At 42.7% G+C, this 18171-nt stretch overlaps 1 protein-coding gene across 1 annotated transcript in view; it reads left to right on the forward strand.

Moving 5' to 3' along the window:
* The first annotated feature begins 6 nt into the window (after positions 1 to 6).
* The window catches only part of LOC129868045 (roundabout homolog 3-like), a 293102-nt gene continuing 274937 nt past the window's right edge, over positions 7 to 18171 (forward strand). Inside the window, exon 1 of the mRNA XM_055941624.1 lies at positions 7 to 379. Within this exon, the coding sequence (XP_055797599.1) occupies positions 217 to 379 (163 nt within the window). The 5' untranslated portion in view covers positions 7 to 216. The remainder of the gene's footprint in view (positions 380 to 18171) is intronic.

The raw sequence follows: 18171 nt of genomic DNA on the forward strand, positions 1-18171 counted from the left end.
GACTTTGCTGAATTACCATTGAATCCAGCGTTGGGAATAAGTGGACATTCATAATACATTGAGGACCCTCATTTAACACTTTCACACAACGAGAGAGTGGGAGCCAGAGAGTTGCTCATTTAGTCTCTCATAGAGCTGAAAGGAGAGATATAGATCTGAAAGGAGTGATAGAAGAGAGGGACGGTGGTCCCCCTCTTTGACCGCTATAGAGGCAAGATGCTGCGTTACCTGATCAAGACCCTGCTCCAGATGAACCTATTCACAGACACCCTGAGAGACCCGTCTAACAGCAGTGAGCTGCTCTTCAACCTCTCCTCCATCCCCTCGTTCAACACCTCCCTGCTGCTGGACTGGGGCAACTTCACCGCCAGCATCAATGGTGAGTGGAACACTGACATTTGTGAAGGGTGTTTCTCTCTGCTGGCTTACATTGTATGTATGGTGATGTATGTCTGGGGCTTTGTTAAGTGGGTGAAAGAAGAAGTCATTTTAATGTTATCATAAAAGCAAATGTAAAGCCAGCTTCCATGGTGAGTAGACAGCGGTCTGCCACTTCTTAATGGTGCCTCTATCAGCTTATTTCCAAAAATGACTGGATGATAAATGTTTTGTCATTGTATAAGGTGCTGTAGGTGTGGGGCTTTGTTGAGTGGTCAAAAATAAGGAATGTGGACCTCTGACACTTCCCTTATCTGGTGTTTCTCTCTGTTGTCTTATTGCTAAGAAAGGCTGACTGTTATAAGATGTATCAGTGTATGTGTGTTAAAGCTACTGTATTTGTGTTAAAGCTACTGTATGTGTGTTAAAGCTACTGTATGTGTGTTAAAGCTACTGTATGTGTGTTAAAGCTACTGTATGTGTGTTAAAGCTACTGTGTTAAAGCTACTGTATGTGTGTTAAAGCTACTGTATGTGTGTTAAAGCTACTGTGCTAAAGCTACTGTATGTGTGTTAAAGCTACTGTATGTGTGTTAAAGCTACTGTATGTGTGTTAAAGCTACTGTATGTGTGTTAAAGCTACTGTGTTAAAGCTACTGTATGTGTGTTAAAGCTACTGTGTTAAAGCTACTGTATGTGTGTTAAAGCTACTGTGTTAAAGCTACTGTATGTGTGTTAAAGCTACTGTGTTAAAGCTACTGTATGTGTGTTAAAGCTACTGTGTTAAAGCTACTGTATGTGTGTTAAAGCTACTGTGTTAAAGCTACTGTATGTGTGTTAAAGCTACTGTATGTGTGTTAAAGCTACTGTTTTAAAGCTACTGTATGTGTGTTAAAGCTACTGTGTTAAAGCTACTGTATGTGTGTTAAAGCTACTGTGTTAAAGCTACTGTATGTGTGTTAAAGCTACTGTGTTAAAGCTACTGTATGTGTGTTAAAGCTACTGTATGTGTGTTAAAGCTACTGTGTTAAAGCTACTGTATGTGTGTTAAACTACTGTATGTGTGTTAAAGCTACTGTGTTATACTGTATGTGTGGGGTTTTGTTGAGTGGTAAAAAAAAAAGTAAGAACAAGTAATGTGTTATCATGAAAGCAAATATTAAGTCAGCTTCAATGGAGAGTGGACCACTGTCTGACACCTCACAATGGTGTGTCTCTATTGTCTTATTACAAATAACTGACTGTCATAAAGTTTATTATTGTATGTTGTGAGGTGCTGTATGTGTGGGGCTTTGTAATGTGGTAATTCTATAGTGTAGAAAGAGGAGTAAGAATAGTTATCTTGAAAGCAAGATAACGGAAAATTACAGACTTTATGTTAATTTATTTCAAAGTATCACTCACTGACTCGCTGACTGATTGACTGACTGACTGATGTGTGGAGCTCTCTTAAGTGTTAATTTGAGTGTAGAGGGAGATCAGAAATAAATAAGGAGCAAATACTTGGCATGAGAGAAGATATATAATCTGCTGACTTTGATGGATGGGCATTTTAAAATTAATTTGATATTTGAATATGAAATTATATTTTATTTTGCAGTTTAACGTAAAGATAGCTGTTATTTGTCTGTCATTATAAATATATTGTCTTGTAACTTGTTTAAATTGGAGTGAGACAAGATTGAATGAGAGAGTTTCTCTGCCTATAGCAAAGAAAGATGATGCATTGTCTTTAGTAGACTTATTCACAATTTAACATCATATTTTTGGAATCTCCGATTATTCTGGCAATTCTCACATAGAAACTTAATTGGAAGGAAGAATGTTTGACATGCTTTTTAAATTTGTATCACAGATGTTTTTGGGAAAATCACGATGAAAGTGGCCATTTTAGGCCCTTTTTAGACCTATATGCCTCCTGTAAGACCCTGTGATCTGTGAACCGTACATGATACAGACAACATCTTGGTGTCATTATTATTATACTCATTATAGTGTGCACTGTGCTCTAACATATGGAGTATGTCTAGATTCTGAAATACACATTTTCCAGTGGTGTAAGATACTAAAGTAAAAATACTTAAAAGTACTACTTAAGTAGTTTTTTGGGGTATCTGTACTTTACTTTACTATTTATAAATTTGACAACTTTTACTTCACTACATTCCTAAAGAAAATAATGTACGTTTTACTCCATACATTTTCCCTGACACCCAAAAGTACTCATAACATGTTGACAGGAAAATGGCCCAATTCACACACTTATCAATAGAACTTCCCTAGTCATCCCTACCGCCTCTGATCTGGTGGACTCACTAAACACAAATGCTTTGTTTGTAAATTATGTTGTGTAGGAGTATTGGAGTGTTGGAGTGCTGGAGTGTTGGAGTGTTGGAGTGTGCCCCTGGCTATCCGTCAATAAAGAAAAATGTGCAGTCTGGTTTGCTTAATATAAGGATTTGAAAGGGGTTCATACTTTTACTTTTGATACATTTTAGCAATTCCATTTACTTTTGATACTTAAGTATATTTGAAACCAAATACTTGTAGACTTTTACTCAAGTAGTATTTTATTGGGTGACTTTCACTTTTACTTGAGTAATTTTCTATGGTACCTTTACTTTTACTCAAGTATGACAATTGAGTACTTTTCCCACCACTGATATTTTCACATTAATTTATTCAACATAAAAAATATTTATATGAATATCCCAAAAATATTTTCCTCTCCCGCTGGCGTGGAATCGACCAACAGGCAGCTAGGCAAACGGTGTAATGTGAAGCTCCTGCTGTGCCCTGCTCCTCTGGCTCCTATAATGAGGGACTAGGGATAGGAAATGGGGAGGGGAGAGGGGAGAGTTGGGGAGGAGTTAAGTGGAGGGAAGGGTGTGTTCACCTTGATGTTTCTCTAATGAGCTCCCCTGCTCTGGGTGCACCAATCAATATTGTAATACTGGCCAACACACAAACACACACTTCCTCTCATGCCTTGGCACTCAAGGTTATGGGCTTCCCATGGTCAGGTATATAGGCTATATCATATGTTATGGTTGGTTTAAGTTGCAGTCTGCTGTATTCTGAGGATTACACTGGGGAGTTGAGAAATTGCTGTTGATAGATGTTGACTGAAGCAGTTTTATCATGGCAATTAATATTATGATTGATCTGACACGTTTTTTGGTTTATTTATTTATCTTTTGCATTTTCTTTCTTCACTCTATATTTCACCATGTCACAATCTTTTTAGTAACACAATCTTTTGTATCCCTTCTCCCCCCTTTTTTCTCAGAACACGTCTGACATCTTGACTAATAGTATTTTTGTTTGATAAATATACAGCTTGGCACTGCAGATTGATGTTTGTGAGTTAGAAAGTGGCGTGGGGAGGGTTAGCGAGTGTGTGTGTGTGTGTGTGTGTGTGTGTGTGTGTGTGTGTGTGTGTGTGTGTGTGTGTGTGTGTGTGTGTGTGTGTGTGTGTGTGTGTGTGTGTGTGTGTGTGTGTGTGTGTGTGTGTGTGTGTGTGTGTAGGGGGTGTATTGTTGGAGGGGCAGGGGGGCTGTATTTTAAAGGCAAACGTGTGGGAAGTAAATGCAGCCTCCCGATAAGCTGCTTATCTCAGCGGTGGGCGCGTATAGCCTCTCTTTTTCCCTCTCACCTTTTCTTTCTTCCCTCTGTCCATCGGTCTCATCACAGAGCCCTAATGGAGTGCAGATAGAGATGGAGCGGCAGTCCACTCCTCAGATCTATAGGAGCACAATGAGGGAGGCGTGTGCCGACTGCCGAGGCAAACAATCTATTGCAGAGAGATTGACTGATGTCAGCACTGCAGATGCTATCTGAAGCCTTTATTAAATGTGACTCTTGTTTAGATGAGCTGATATTCAATGTGGTGATTCGTTTGAGCTCGAGAGCCAAGAGCCGGTCGAGTTCTAACGATCATTCGACAGGCTCCAATACGATAAGTTTAGAGTGTAAATTACCGATGTTGTCTCCAAGATAACTATAGCTTTACAGATCAATGTTGCCATGTTTGCCTACATTACTGAGAGAAGCATCACACAGTAACAATGGTATAGTCCTTGCTCATCTAAACCTGCCAAGAGTAGGGGAACTAGACAAGCTAGAGAGTAATAGAGCCACAGGATGACAAGGACAGGTAGAGGAGCCCTGAAGGTTAGGAGGTGTCAGAAAATCTTTATGGCTTCATTCCAGGAATGTAAAGAAGGGACTCATTGTGAGCCCTGCTCTTAAAGACACCCTCGCTCTCCCGCTATATCTCTTTTTGTTTTTTCTTCCTGCTGGTTCTCCAAGCCAGGACTGGAGGACCAGGGGGCAGTCAACCAAAGGGTGTCCAGGCGAGAAGCTCGACAGCGGGGCAGAGAATGGACAGTCTGCTAGGGTTCCCTAGAGCCTCATCGACTAATGGAAAAAATCAATGTGGCCCAATAACCAATCCTGGAAATAATGGTGAATTTGTTCAAACACAGTCTATATTGGACAACATCGGATTGGCAAGAGTTTATCCATTATTGTATCTATCTCTCCCTCTCTGACTCTCACTTTCCTCTCTCACTATTCCTCTCTCTCTATTCTCTTTGTTTGACCATGTTGTCTGCGTAGTTCCAGTCCCTTTATCGCACATAGACTATTGCGATTCAATGGGATTTGTTGGGTTTGCGCATTCAGCAGTATTGTTGATTGATGTTCTTATAGGGGTGATGGGAGGATCGTATTTGGAGGCATGGACTGACTTTTGTGGGCAGAGATAGCTGTGTTTGAGGAGGCTCACGTTTGTCAGGCTTTAGACTGTTTCTGGTGACTGCTTTTTTCTATTATCGTTCAAGCACATTATGTATTCCTTTTGAGGTTGTTCTTATGACCTTCAGAAAGTAGGGTTGAGGTTGCTGCCCTATGTACATAGACATGGAACCACTGGTCATTTTAATAATGGAACACGAGTCACTTTAATGTTTACATGCTGTTTTACTCATTTCATATGTATATACCATATTCTACTGTATTTTAGTCTATGCCACTCCGACATTGCTCGTCCTAATATTTATACATTTCTTAATTCCATTCTTTCACTTTTAGATTTGTGTGTATTGTTGTGTATTGTAGTGTATTGTATTGTTGTGAATGGTTAGATATTACTGCACTGTTGGAGTTAGGAACACAAACATTTCGCTACACCCGCTATAACATCTGCTAAATATGTGTATGTGACCAATAACATTTGATTTGATTTTGATTTGGAAAATTCTGAAATAGTTTGAGCTTTGCCATATGAGTCTGTGTGTGAGTGTACATGTGTAGGCTAATTGACAGGTTTGATTGTACACATCATAATTACAACATGTCAGCTAAACTCCTATGCTTATGTGATCAAACTGACAGTCAGCCCTAGTCCTAAATGTTAATACTTCCTGTTCAGAGATATCTTCAGGTTTTTAGCAAATGGATCCTATAGAAGCCTATAGATTGTGGAGGAAATCGTTTTCATTATTAAAACCTTGACTCTGTGGGAGTGTAATCCCTGTGCTCTAATTAGGGATGTGGGTGTTGGGGCGAGGTGGCCAGCATGCGTGTGTGTGTGCTAATCTCTCTGTGCTAATGTGGCCATTTGTCTGCTCATCGAGATCAAGCTCCCCTTTGCGCTCTTTCACCGAGCCATATCAACCCAGGTCATTCATTCATCATGTTCACCATGTGAGAGTGTGTGCGTGTGCGTGTGTGTGTGTTTGTGCGTGCATGTGTGCATATGTGCTGTGTGTGTATGTGGCAATTATCTCTCAATATGCAAATCAAGAGTGTGAAAGCTCTGACTGTGTCCAATCTGTTTTTATCCTTAAATAGTAAATCCAGAAACAAACATCTAATTTTATAAGGTGTTCTGTACATCAACTTTCTTGTTTTGTTTTAACTCGACGGGTTCAATTTGCAGCTTTAGAAAACACTGAATTTAAAACGTAAAAGTTAGATCCGAACCTGCTGTGCCCTGACACTACTGGGGAGCGCAATCAGCGTGGCATGGTTGTGATGTGTGTCCTGAAGGAGGAGCGCTGAGTGGGTGCACACACTTCCTGTGCCAGAGCACTCCGTGGTGTCTGTCAGGTACGAGGTGTGAGAACACACTGTCAATCTGTCAGGGTGTGTATATTGTGCTACACTGACTAACTGTCGACCCCCTGCATTACCTGGCTCTGGCCCAGCTTTGACAGGGAGAGAGGGAGGAGAAGAAGAGAAGAAGAGAGAGGTGAGCTGCATATATTGTGTCTTAATTGGGTCCATATTGGATACAAAATTGTGGACGACATGAACTGATGCACTATCACTAGTATGAGACAAAGAGAACGACAGGGAGTCAGAGGGAAAGAGAGAGAAATACATAGTTAGAGAGACAAACAGTGAAAGAATGTTAGCGCAGTAGTGGCGCCTCACTGGCACTTCGCCACTCCGGTATTCCTCATTTATTCACTTGGAATGGGTGGTCAGGAATGCATTATTAATGGAATGCTGAAGAGCTTTTCTGAAGCCAAACATGTTTATGCATACTGCAGCCAAGGACTGGGAACGCCAGGTGTCCTCCCCTTCTCTTTGCCTCATCTCCCCACTCTCCCAAAGCCTGCCATTAGTAGCCACAGTGGCACACACACACATGGACCCACACACACATACAGATCCACGCGCACACAAAGACATGCACACGCGCGGGCACACACACACACACACACACACACACAGATGCACATATGCTCTTACACCTACACACATGCACTGTTCATAGACAGCATGCACCAGATAAATCGTGACCACCGTCATTAAATCTGACCTTTTCCAGTCTTCTGTTGCCAGTCATGATACTCGGCACAGGGCTAGACTCTGGGACTTTGTAGTAAGAGAGAAAGAGAATGACTGATTAATAGGAAGACCAAGTGGCTGCTGGCTACCTAGACTGGCAGGCCCAGGCCTATAGACCAACAGAGAGCTCTTTATTCCTCCCTGTGCCATTTCAATAGAGACCTATTATCATGGTTAAGCAGAAGAAACAGCACCTAATATTCCATAGTAAGGTTCAGGTTCAAATATCACAGTTTTGTCATGTCCAGTGCCAGACAGATTCAACAGAATTTTGTCAAATTATTTCAAATTAATATTTGTGGCATCCAAATCAAACCAAATGCTATCATATACAGTAGGCTACATACCTGTAACTACTGTCTTTATCCATCCATTCAGACATACTGTAGGATCTAAAGGCAGAGGCTGTGACAGTGGTTCTCTGTTGGGGCGGACTTGTTGCTTCTTTTCATTCATGCACTCTGGTCTGGGAAGGATCTGGCCTGACAGAGAAGGGCATTACCATTCATTTGACATGTGATGCTATCACCACAGAAAGCAAGGTTGTCTCATGTCTACTCTGGGTAATATCATGGGACACTGGGGTTAAGCAGAAAGCAGGGCCATAACAGCACACGTTATCTTCCTCCTTGAGCTTCCTTCTTCCATCACTATCACTACTCTCCATCTCTATCTCTTCCCTCTATCCATCTTCTCCTCTCCCCCCTCCCTATCTCTCTCCCTCCCTCCCTCCCTATCTCTCTCCATCTCCTCCAGCCTATCTTCGCATTATCTCAATATCCCCTCCACGGCGTCAATCTCCTCCAACTGGGCAGGCTATGAATAACATTGTGGCAATAGAGTCATCTGTCCGGGAAGCCGGAAAATGACTGTTGTATCATCCCTGACTGAGTCCGAAATGGCACCCTATTCCCTAGGTAGTGCACTACTTTTGACTAGGACCCTGGTCAAAATAAGTAAACTATGTAGGGAATAGGGTGCAATTTGAGATGCAGACCCTTTCTCTATCTGTCTCTCTATCTGAGGGTGGGTGAGCCTCCTCATCTGCCTCCATGAGCCAGGCACTCACCACTGCCATCGCCGCCGTGTCGCTCACCCTGACAAGCTAATCCCAGGGTCTTAACCCCCACCTGTGATGATATGCAGAATTATGTACATAACCTAATGGGAATGGAAATGAGGCGGCTCTACCGCTGCAATCTGCATCTGCATGTGTGAAGGTGACGGGCGTTATAAGGGGTAGCGAGCTAGCGTCGGGCGAGATGAGACAGAACTTGGGCGTCACGATTGTTATTGATATAATAATGCACGTTTCAGCAACTTACTCAATTACGCTGAGGATTTCTTTAGGAGGTGAGGGGCGGAGTAGGGTTGCGTCCCAAATTCTATTCTATTCTCTATGTAGTGCACTACTCTTGACCAGGGCCCTTAGGGATGCAGCTAAGATTGAAACGTGATATAGTGGAGACTGCGGTATGATTTATTCATGGCTGTTGTAGGTATTAGTGTCATATTGTGACAAGCGCGTATCAGGGAGTTGTATTGGTGCTGCCATAGTAATTGTCAGGGAGGAAGTGCCACTCCGTCCAGGTATTAAAAGGACTGTGATGTTATGTGCACAGGGGGATGGAAATGATTTGTGTGGTGTGTTATTGGGATGTGAAGTGGTGGGATTTTACAGAATGTGTTGGGTTGAATAGAAATGAGGGGAGTGTTAGCTAAGTGCCCTTCAGATATTGGAAGACCTGGAGTGTGTGTGTGTGTGTGTATGTGTGTGTACGCACATATTCATGCATGCTAGTCAGACCCATAGTAGCAGATGGTGACTGTATCAGACTCTTTGTCTTGTGGCAGTTTTTGAGCTCCTGTCTATCATCTCATCAATACTATAAACACCATCCCTCCCTCCTCTCTCTAATACATGATCACAGTATGTCACTATCTACTACAAATATCCTCTGCTGTCGTAAAACACTAGCCTTTTGTATTTAATCAAATGATATGTAAAAACTAACCAGATTGACTTTTATGTTCCTCTGGTCTGGCCTATTGGGGCTATCTTGTCCCAGTATCCCCTTGGGATCTCACCAACAAGCAGGATGTCAATGTAAGTGAGGGGGTTAAGTGTGCTGATGACGCCAGAGGGGGTCGTGCCCCTTGACCCTCCCCTGATCCCGCCTAGCACCCATAACACAGAACACGGGGGTTCATTTATTTTCCATTCTTTGACATAAGCTAATGACTCACCCTCCATCTCAGTTCCACAGAGTCCCCCAAAACCTCAGCACCCGCGGCAGTTTGGTCATACAGTACACCGCAGGGCTTTGAAAAGGAGCCCAGTCTTTTGTCTGTGACATCTGCCTCCACTATTGTTATTCTAATGGCTACAATCCCCCAGTGGATGTGGGCTTGTGTTTGCACCACCAGGCCAGTGTACACAGTGCAGATGCAATGTGTGGGGCTTCAAAGCATGCACCTTGCCTGACATTATGTGCATGGACACACACAGTCCAACACTTTCACATAGCAATACATACAGTATACTCAGAGACCTTGACTTTTACGTAGAAAAACACGTCAACACTTCCATATTCAGGCACACTCATGCTGCCAAGATACCTATTCATATTTCACATTCACACCACAATATCGTCACCAATTATTTTTGGGAATTCCACACTTGAGAAGGAGCACTGATACACCCACAATGTCAAGGGAATTGGTTATGCATGCTTGTTCATACTCACTCATACACAAAACAACACCATGTGCTGAAATCCAGCATAACACTTTCTGTACAGTGCTAGAATCAAGTTAATGCAGAATTTAAATGGGATGACTGCATGACTGTAGCCTATTGCTGCTTTGATGACTTATGATTGTCCAACAACAACAACAAGCTACACGCGCCACTCTCTTTAAAAGCAAGAGCAGCAGCATAAATTATAACATGTCTCTCTTTCTACTGCAGCAGTGTCTTTCGAATCTGTACGGCCGTTCCGGGCAAGTCATTTAAAATGACACACACCCGAGACAATCATATCAGATCAAACCCAGACTTGTGACATTGTTCAGAATTCTGGATCCGGACCTGCTTGGGTCCCAGATCTTATCTCTGATATTCGGGTACAGGTGGATCTGTGAAGACCTCTACCTACTACCGTCCTCCCTTCCACTGTTATGTTCAGCTCATAGCTGTTTTGTTTGTCTTTCTGATGTCTGGTGGTCAAAACAAGAGTGTTATAACAGTTTGAGTCTGGACAACTCCTCCCTCTCTCTCACTCTGCCTCTCTCTCTCACTTTCCCATTAATGTCAACTCTCCCAGCTCTTACTGACACCTACCCATGAGTCCCCTCTCTTTCCATTTATTGTAACCAGCGTCATCACTAGGGTGACCACAGATCCCGAATTGTGCGGGACAGTACCGCATTTTGTCCCTTGTCCCACCACAAAACAATCATGTACCGCATTTGATCAATTCATTAAAACAACACTAATAAAAAAAGTTGATTTGTTGCATATTTCAGTCAGACTTCCTATTAATTTGATGAGAATTGACATTCCAACCTCTATCTTGCAGTCAAGTTGCGCTTATGACAAGATATATATTATAAAGTAGGCTACTGGTGGTGTTAACACTTCTCAAATTGAGATCTGATATTTTGCACAGTGCAAGACAAGACGTAGGTGGGGGGCTGCCTACACTGTGTGGCGAATGTCCTGCAAAATCATCCCGTTGTCCCGCATTTTATTTAATTTTCCCCCCTTTTTCGTAGTATCCAATTGATCGTTGCAGTCTTGTCTCATCGCTGCAACTACCCTATGGACTCGGGAGAGGCGAAGGTCTAGAGCCGTGCGTCCTCCAAAACATGACCCTGCCAAGCCGTACTGTTTCTTGACATACTGCTCGCTTAACCCGGAAGCCGGCCACACCAATGTGTTAGAGGAAACACTGTCCAACTCACGACCGAAGTCAGCTTGCAGGCGCCCGGCCCCCTACAAGAAGTTGCTAGAACACGATGAGACAAGGACTTCCCGGCCGGCCAAACTCTCCCCTAACCCGGTCGACATTATGCCAAATGTATATATCTTTTTTTTTTAAATGTAGTAATTTATTGTAGCTTTATTTAACTAGGCAAGTCAGTTAAGAACACATTCTTATTTACAATGATGGCCTACCCTGGCCAAACCCGGACAAAACTGGGCCAATTGTGCCCCACCCTATGGGACTCCCAATCACAGCCGGATGTGATACAGCCTGGGATTGAACCCAAGGCTGTAGTACACCTCAGCACTGCGATGCAGTGCCTTAGACCGCTGCGCCACTCGGGAGGCCTGCATTTGGGTATTTTGAATGTGGTCACCCTAATCCTCACCCACTGAGCACCGACCACAACCGGATGTTGAAAAGTAGTTGAAATTTGGTCAGTCCAACCTGGTATTGATGTTAACGTCCATAGACAGACCGGACTGGAGCAAATCGGAACCTATCTATCAAAGACGTATGTTTCACAAGTTTAGATAGTACAGTACAGTGAGTAGAGCACAGTAGATCACAGTACAATACAATACAGTACAGTGAGTAGAGTACAGTATAATATAGTTTAGACAGCACAGTACAGTACAGTACAGTGCATTGCACTGAACTATGCTCTACTTTATTGTACTGTACTCTACTGTACTCTACTGCACTGAACTCTACTCTCCCCTATTCTGCTGTGCTGTATTGCACTGAACTCTACTCTCCCCTATTCTGCTGTACTGTATTGCACTGAACTCTACTCTCCCCTATTCTGCTGTACTGTATTGTACTGAACTCTACTCTCCCCTATTCTGCTGTGCTGTATTGCACTGAACTCTACTCTCCCCTATTCTGCTGTGCTGTATTGCACTGAACTCTACTCTCCCCTATTCTGCTGTGCTGTATTGCACTGAACTCTACTCTCCCCTATTCTGCTGTGCTGTATTGCACTGAACTCTACTCTCCCCTATTCTGCTGTGCTGTATTGCACTGAACTCTACTCTCCCCTATTCTGCTGTGCTGTATTGCACTGAACTCTACTTTCCCCTATTCTGCTGTGCTGTATTGCACTGAACTCTACTCTCCCCTATTCTGCTGTGCTGTATTGCACTGAACTCTACTCTCCCCTATTCTGCTGTGCTGTATTGCACTGAACTCTACTGTTCTCTGTTGTGCGGCACTGTGATGTCCAAACTTGTGAAACATGAGGAGAATGACATTCTAATCCATAATAATGCATTTCTGTGTAGTACAGATCAGGGACCCATGATGTAATTCCGTTACTGTAATTCTGTTACCGGGTGTAAATCCACTCTACTTACTGTAGTTTCAATAACCAAAATAGTTATTTTTTAAACTCAAGGTACCATGTCATAGCTGACACCACATTATTTCTGCAGACATCTTTGAATCTTAATTTGGAGCAGAAATGTAACAGATTTTTTTTTTAAACATAGTCACATAAAAAACTGAGGGAGATTTTACCGTAATCCCGTTACCAAAGTTTAGCATATATTTTGAAGTTAAAAAACTGAGTCAAAGCGTAATTCTGTTACCATGGAATTGCCCTGGTGTGACAGCTAATCCGTGACATGATTTGTTTAGCATTATTATGGGCTGCATATGATCACTGTCTTAGTAACGCTGCTGTGGCTGCATGCGGCTATTGATTCATTAGCCAACACTGTTAATGGCTGGTTGGTTTGCGTAGTGTGTGTCTGGCGAGAGGACGGGGTGTGTGGAAATGATAAATCACTTCATCGCACCACATGGAGAGCTCTGTGTGTGTGTGTGTGTGTGTGTGTGTGTGTGTGTGTCTGTGTGTTTGTGGAGGGGGTGGCTACCTTGGGGAGAAGAGCCATATTGCCAATCAATAGGCATTTCCCAGTTAAACACTAATTAAGTCGTTACAGAGCAGTACTGTCAGTATCATGCCCACAACCCCCTCCACCACACACACACACACACACACACACACACACACACACACACACACACACACACACACACACACACACACACACACACACACACACACACACACACACACACACACACACACACACACACACACACACACACACACACACACACACACACACACACACACACACACACACACACACACTCGAAGGGAGAGATCCACTCTCCTCTTTCCTCTCCTTTCCTCCTCCTCACTCTCCCTCTCTTTATCCCTTTATCTCTCTCTGTAACTAATGATGAGAGGACCAAGTGTGCTCCAGCATGCAGAGAAGCAAACACCGCAATAATAATCACACTCTTAATCACCTGGGCCCTGCACAACAACCACACACACACACCCACACACACTCTGCAATGCAACTCATTACCCCACTAGACTAAAGAAATTATGTTACTTTTTGGAATGCTTGTGTCGGTGACTTAAATGCTAATATGATTAACATAACAATAGATTTGTCAGGGAAACATTTAGTTTTGATTGAAGTTCAACATTATTGCCATTGTGTTGTTACAGAATATAATTATGCACTGTATGGAACCAGGTTTGGGGACATAAAGTTCCCCTTAATACAGTTTTTCTCAGTCGCTTTGGTGCATTTTTTCACATCATCCCTAACATGTGCAAAATAATAAGTGCATTTCTCAGAACAATTTGTACAAACTGCAATATACAATAGATACGTTTCTGAAGCGAGTCAGTCTCTAAAAATCCTTAGTACGTCTCTCAAAAGTAAATATTCATGCCAATGACCATGTCAGTGTCATCAGAATGATAAGTCATTGAGTCATTGTTCACAAACAAGGTCGTCAAAATGTTTAGGCATGTTGTCAATGTAACTGTGTACTTTGACAGTATTACCTGATGTAAACTTAGGCTACAGTTTGGATGACAGTTACTGTATTGAAAATGCACAAGGCTGCACTTCTATGGCATATATCAATTTCAACAGGACTATTTACATATTACTGTATGTGGGTTATTGATTGAAAGAGACTGGACAACCCAAGGGGCACAAAGGAAAAAAAACTAAATTAGAAAGAAACACAGGAAACCACCCCTAAGGCACAATTTTGCCCGCAGCACTGTTGTGCTGTCTCTACACATCCAGACGTTTCTGTCTGTCGGCCCACATATTCTCATCCACATCACACCGTATATTTTCCCTTCCAATGCAACGTGGAAAGAATCTTTTGGAATGCCTTATCCATCCTCTGCAGGCGTCTACTGTGATGTCCTCACATGCTGCAGCCAGCAGGGTCATCTGTGTGTGTGGCTGACGATCGTACCATGCTGAAATAACTCCTCAATTGGGTTAAGGAATGGTGAATAAGGTGGGAGGAATTCTATTGCCTTATGATGTTTGATCGATGGAAACTCACATTATCACAAATGACCACATACTTTGGCAAATCCTCTCTAAACAGACCCCTCTCATCATCAGGGATGAGAGCCCTGTAGAGAGTCTCTAAAAAGTTGAGTAGATGCTGTGTGTTGTATGGCCCTATAAGGGGGATATGGGTTAGGACACCATGCTCCGAAATAGCAGCACACATGCTGATATTTCCTCCCCGTTGGCCTGGCAAATCCACAGTAGCTCTGTGACCGATGATATTCCGACCCCGCCTTCTGCATTTGGTCAGGTTGAAGCCAGCCTCATCCACGTATACAAAGTTGTGAGAGGGTTCACTTGATTCCAACTCCATTATACGCTATATCCCAGAACACACAGTTGAATTTGTTTTGGTAAGGAAGAGTGACATAAAATGTACATATATTGCATGTTCCTTCCACAGCAATGGAAATGTGTGCAGTTTATGCTTACTGTACTATGTATCACTATAAAATGTTGCTGTAAAGTAGGTATATGTTTTACCTGTACATACTGGTACCGTAGCTCCTTAACTCTGTCCTCATTCCTTTGGAATGGTACACGGTACAGCTGTTTCATACTCATCTGGTTTCTATGCAGCACCCTGTCGATGGTTGAGATGCTAACCGTATGGATGTTTTCAAAGACATCGTTGTTTTCTATAATGGTCCTTTGTATTTCCCTGAGTCTCATGGCATTGTTTGCTCGGACCATGGTGCAAATAGCCTCCTCCTGTTGAGGTGTGAAAAGGCATCCTCTGCCACCGGTTTGAGGTAATCTTGCAGTCCTATCTTGCACTCCTATATTCATGAGTGAGGGTCAATTTCACCTGCACGATTCATCAATTCACGTTTTTGTTCAAAAGGTCTAATAGAAATGTGTAAAACTATGCTTGACAGTTTATGACAAATAGTTGAACAATTTTGCATGTAATGGCTTATGCAAGGAACTAATGCCTAGATGTTTTGAGGGGTAAGACTATTCAACAGAGAACCATCTACTATATTTTGATCAACATGACATGAGCAATTGATAATGTGGAAAAAAGCTGACACTTGGACATTATCAATTGCAATTTGTTCAAAGGAATAAGAAATCGCTTTAATGATGTGCACAAGTGACTAGGTGATTTGGAATTTGTACAAGTAGTATCAAGAATTGCACTTTTGATCTAAGAAATGCACCAAAGCGACTGAGAAAAACTGTAAGCAAATAACTAATGAACAGTAATGAGTGGATGTTGACGTATGGTTGTTGGTTGGGAATATGGAGGCATGACAACAGGTCTTATATGTAAAGTGGTATCTAATGCCCCGTAAGTACGGTGTCCATATTAGGACAGCCTTGGTCTCAGACTGACACAGGTCCTGTAGAGACTAAGGCTGTTCTAATATGGACACAGAGAAAATACTGTAAGTACACATCCCATCCCCAACTCATGACCTATATCCTTGGGAAGAGAGTGACCACCCCGGGGGTAATGGTTTGTGATATAGTCATGTGAAACATACGTCCGATTCAGTTCATGGATATATCCCTCATCCTTGCCTCTGGTGCAATGTTACAGTTAGCTGTGAATAATGATATGAATAAAAATACACATGACAACTATCAGCATGTACAAAAGAGATAAGATTTAAGCTCTACTTCATAACATGCAACTCTGTTTCAGACATATAATAAGAAAATGGCTGCTTTTCACAGCTTGGAGATAAGATAGGAAGCCGTGCAGTCTAAATTTTGTATTCATACCTTGTCTTAACCCCTGGCAGTGCTGATACGAGTGGGTCTGCAGTGTGCTCACTCTCAGGGTGTTACGACTGATTAGGTATTTAGTGCCAGGCTGTCACCACTGCTGCTACTTCCTCATGTCCGCACTCTGGCGGTGGGGTGGTGGGGTAGGGTGAGGACCTGTGGCATCTGTGCTGGAGGAAGAGGAGGAGGAGAGCAGATGGAGAGACAGTACGGAGAGTTACACTGTCTGTCAAACTACAGACAGGTTTGTGGGGAGTAAAGGGGAAGAGGAGGGAGAGGGAGAAGAGCTGGGAGAGAGGGAAGAGCAGAGAGAGGGGGAAAAAGATTTGTGAAACACTGATTCACAGTAAGGTGTTGCACTTCCATTATTATTGCAGAGTAGAGAGGGGAATGGGGACATGAAAGAAAGAAAAAAAGAAAGAAGGAAAAAAAGAAAGGGGTGGCAAAGAGAAAGGAATACAAAAGAGACAAGAACATAGGAGAAAGAGAGTGTTGTAGGAGGCATGAACCAAAGAGAGAGCATAGATGGAGGTGGCGAGAGACCAGCTGGCCAGCCCAGTCATCCTGGATAGACCCTGTATCTATTCTCTGTAGAGCACAAGAGAATAAACTCCAATTTACTGAGATTGTGCATGCTTGTTGGCGTGAGGGAGAAAGAAAAAGAGAGAGTGGATGAAGCCAGAGGCAGAGAGTGTCAAAATAGATAAGGGGAAAGTGAGAGCAAGAGAAAGAAACAAAACGAGAGAGAAAGAAACAAAACGAGAGAGAAAGAAACAAAACGAGAGAGAAAGAAACAACCGAGAGAGAAAGAAACAAAACGAGAGAGAAAGAAACAACCGAGAGAGAAAGAAACAAAACGAGAGAGAAAGAAACAAAACGAGAGAGAAAGAAACAAAACGAGAGAGAAAGAAAGAAAACGAGAGAGAAAGAAACAAAACGAGAGAGAAAGAAACAAAACGAGAGAGAAAGAAACAAAACGAGAGAGAAAGAAACAAAACGAGAGAGAAAGAGACGGAGGCACCGAGTGCCCCCCTCTGTCTCTGGGGCGCCTGATAGAAATGTAATAAGTGTATTAAGATTGGCAGCTCTGTCCACCGCTCGCCAGCCTCATTAGTATAAAGCTATTTATTAGGCTGATTTCCCAGGCTGAGTGCACCTTCGCCCTGCCAACGGACATGACAGAAAAGCTGGGGTTAGGGGCATGTTGCCATGGTTGCGCCAGAGGAAGTGTGGGGGGCAGAGGCATGAGGGAGAATGCTCGCTGGCCATTTGCAGGTGTAAGGGGTGGGTGATGAGACCAGGGGATTGATCTCCCTTCTCCTCCACCAAGCTCCAGCCGCAGTAAAGACAGCGTGGGGAGTTTTGTAATGAGACACACTGTAGCATTTGCCTTTCAGATTTTCTGTTTCTTACACCATAAATCATATTAGCATCTCAATGTGAATTAGAAGCTGAGGATTTGAATCTGTCTTACTGGCAAATGACTTGTTAATAGTCATGTTACAAAAGCCTGGTGAGTGAATCAAATAAAATACGTACAGAAGGTCTCAGGTCTCTGGTCAGCTTCATTCAGGTGCATTTGGAGCACCAAAACCTTTTGACCACTAGTGAGTGCATGGTATTGTTTTTGACTCATTAACATAATTTAAGGTGTGCCTTGTAAGAGGCTATATTTGTTACACCTGTGAGTGAAAATGCTGTACCAATTGAACTCATATGTGGTTATAGTGCCCCATCAATGTAAAATGTATAGGGGACAGATTGGAGTGGGAGCAAGTTTTAAACCTTAAACGGTTGAGCATT

The sequence above is a fragment of the Salvelinus fontinalis genome, chromosome 13 (assembly GCF_029448725.1).
Source record: "Salvelinus fontinalis isolate EN_2023a chromosome 13, ASM2944872v1, whole genome shotgun sequence".
In the NCBI taxonomy this organism is placed as follows: domain Eukaryota; kingdom Metazoa; phylum Chordata; class Actinopteri; order Salmoniformes; family Salmonidae; genus Salvelinus; species Salvelinus fontinalis.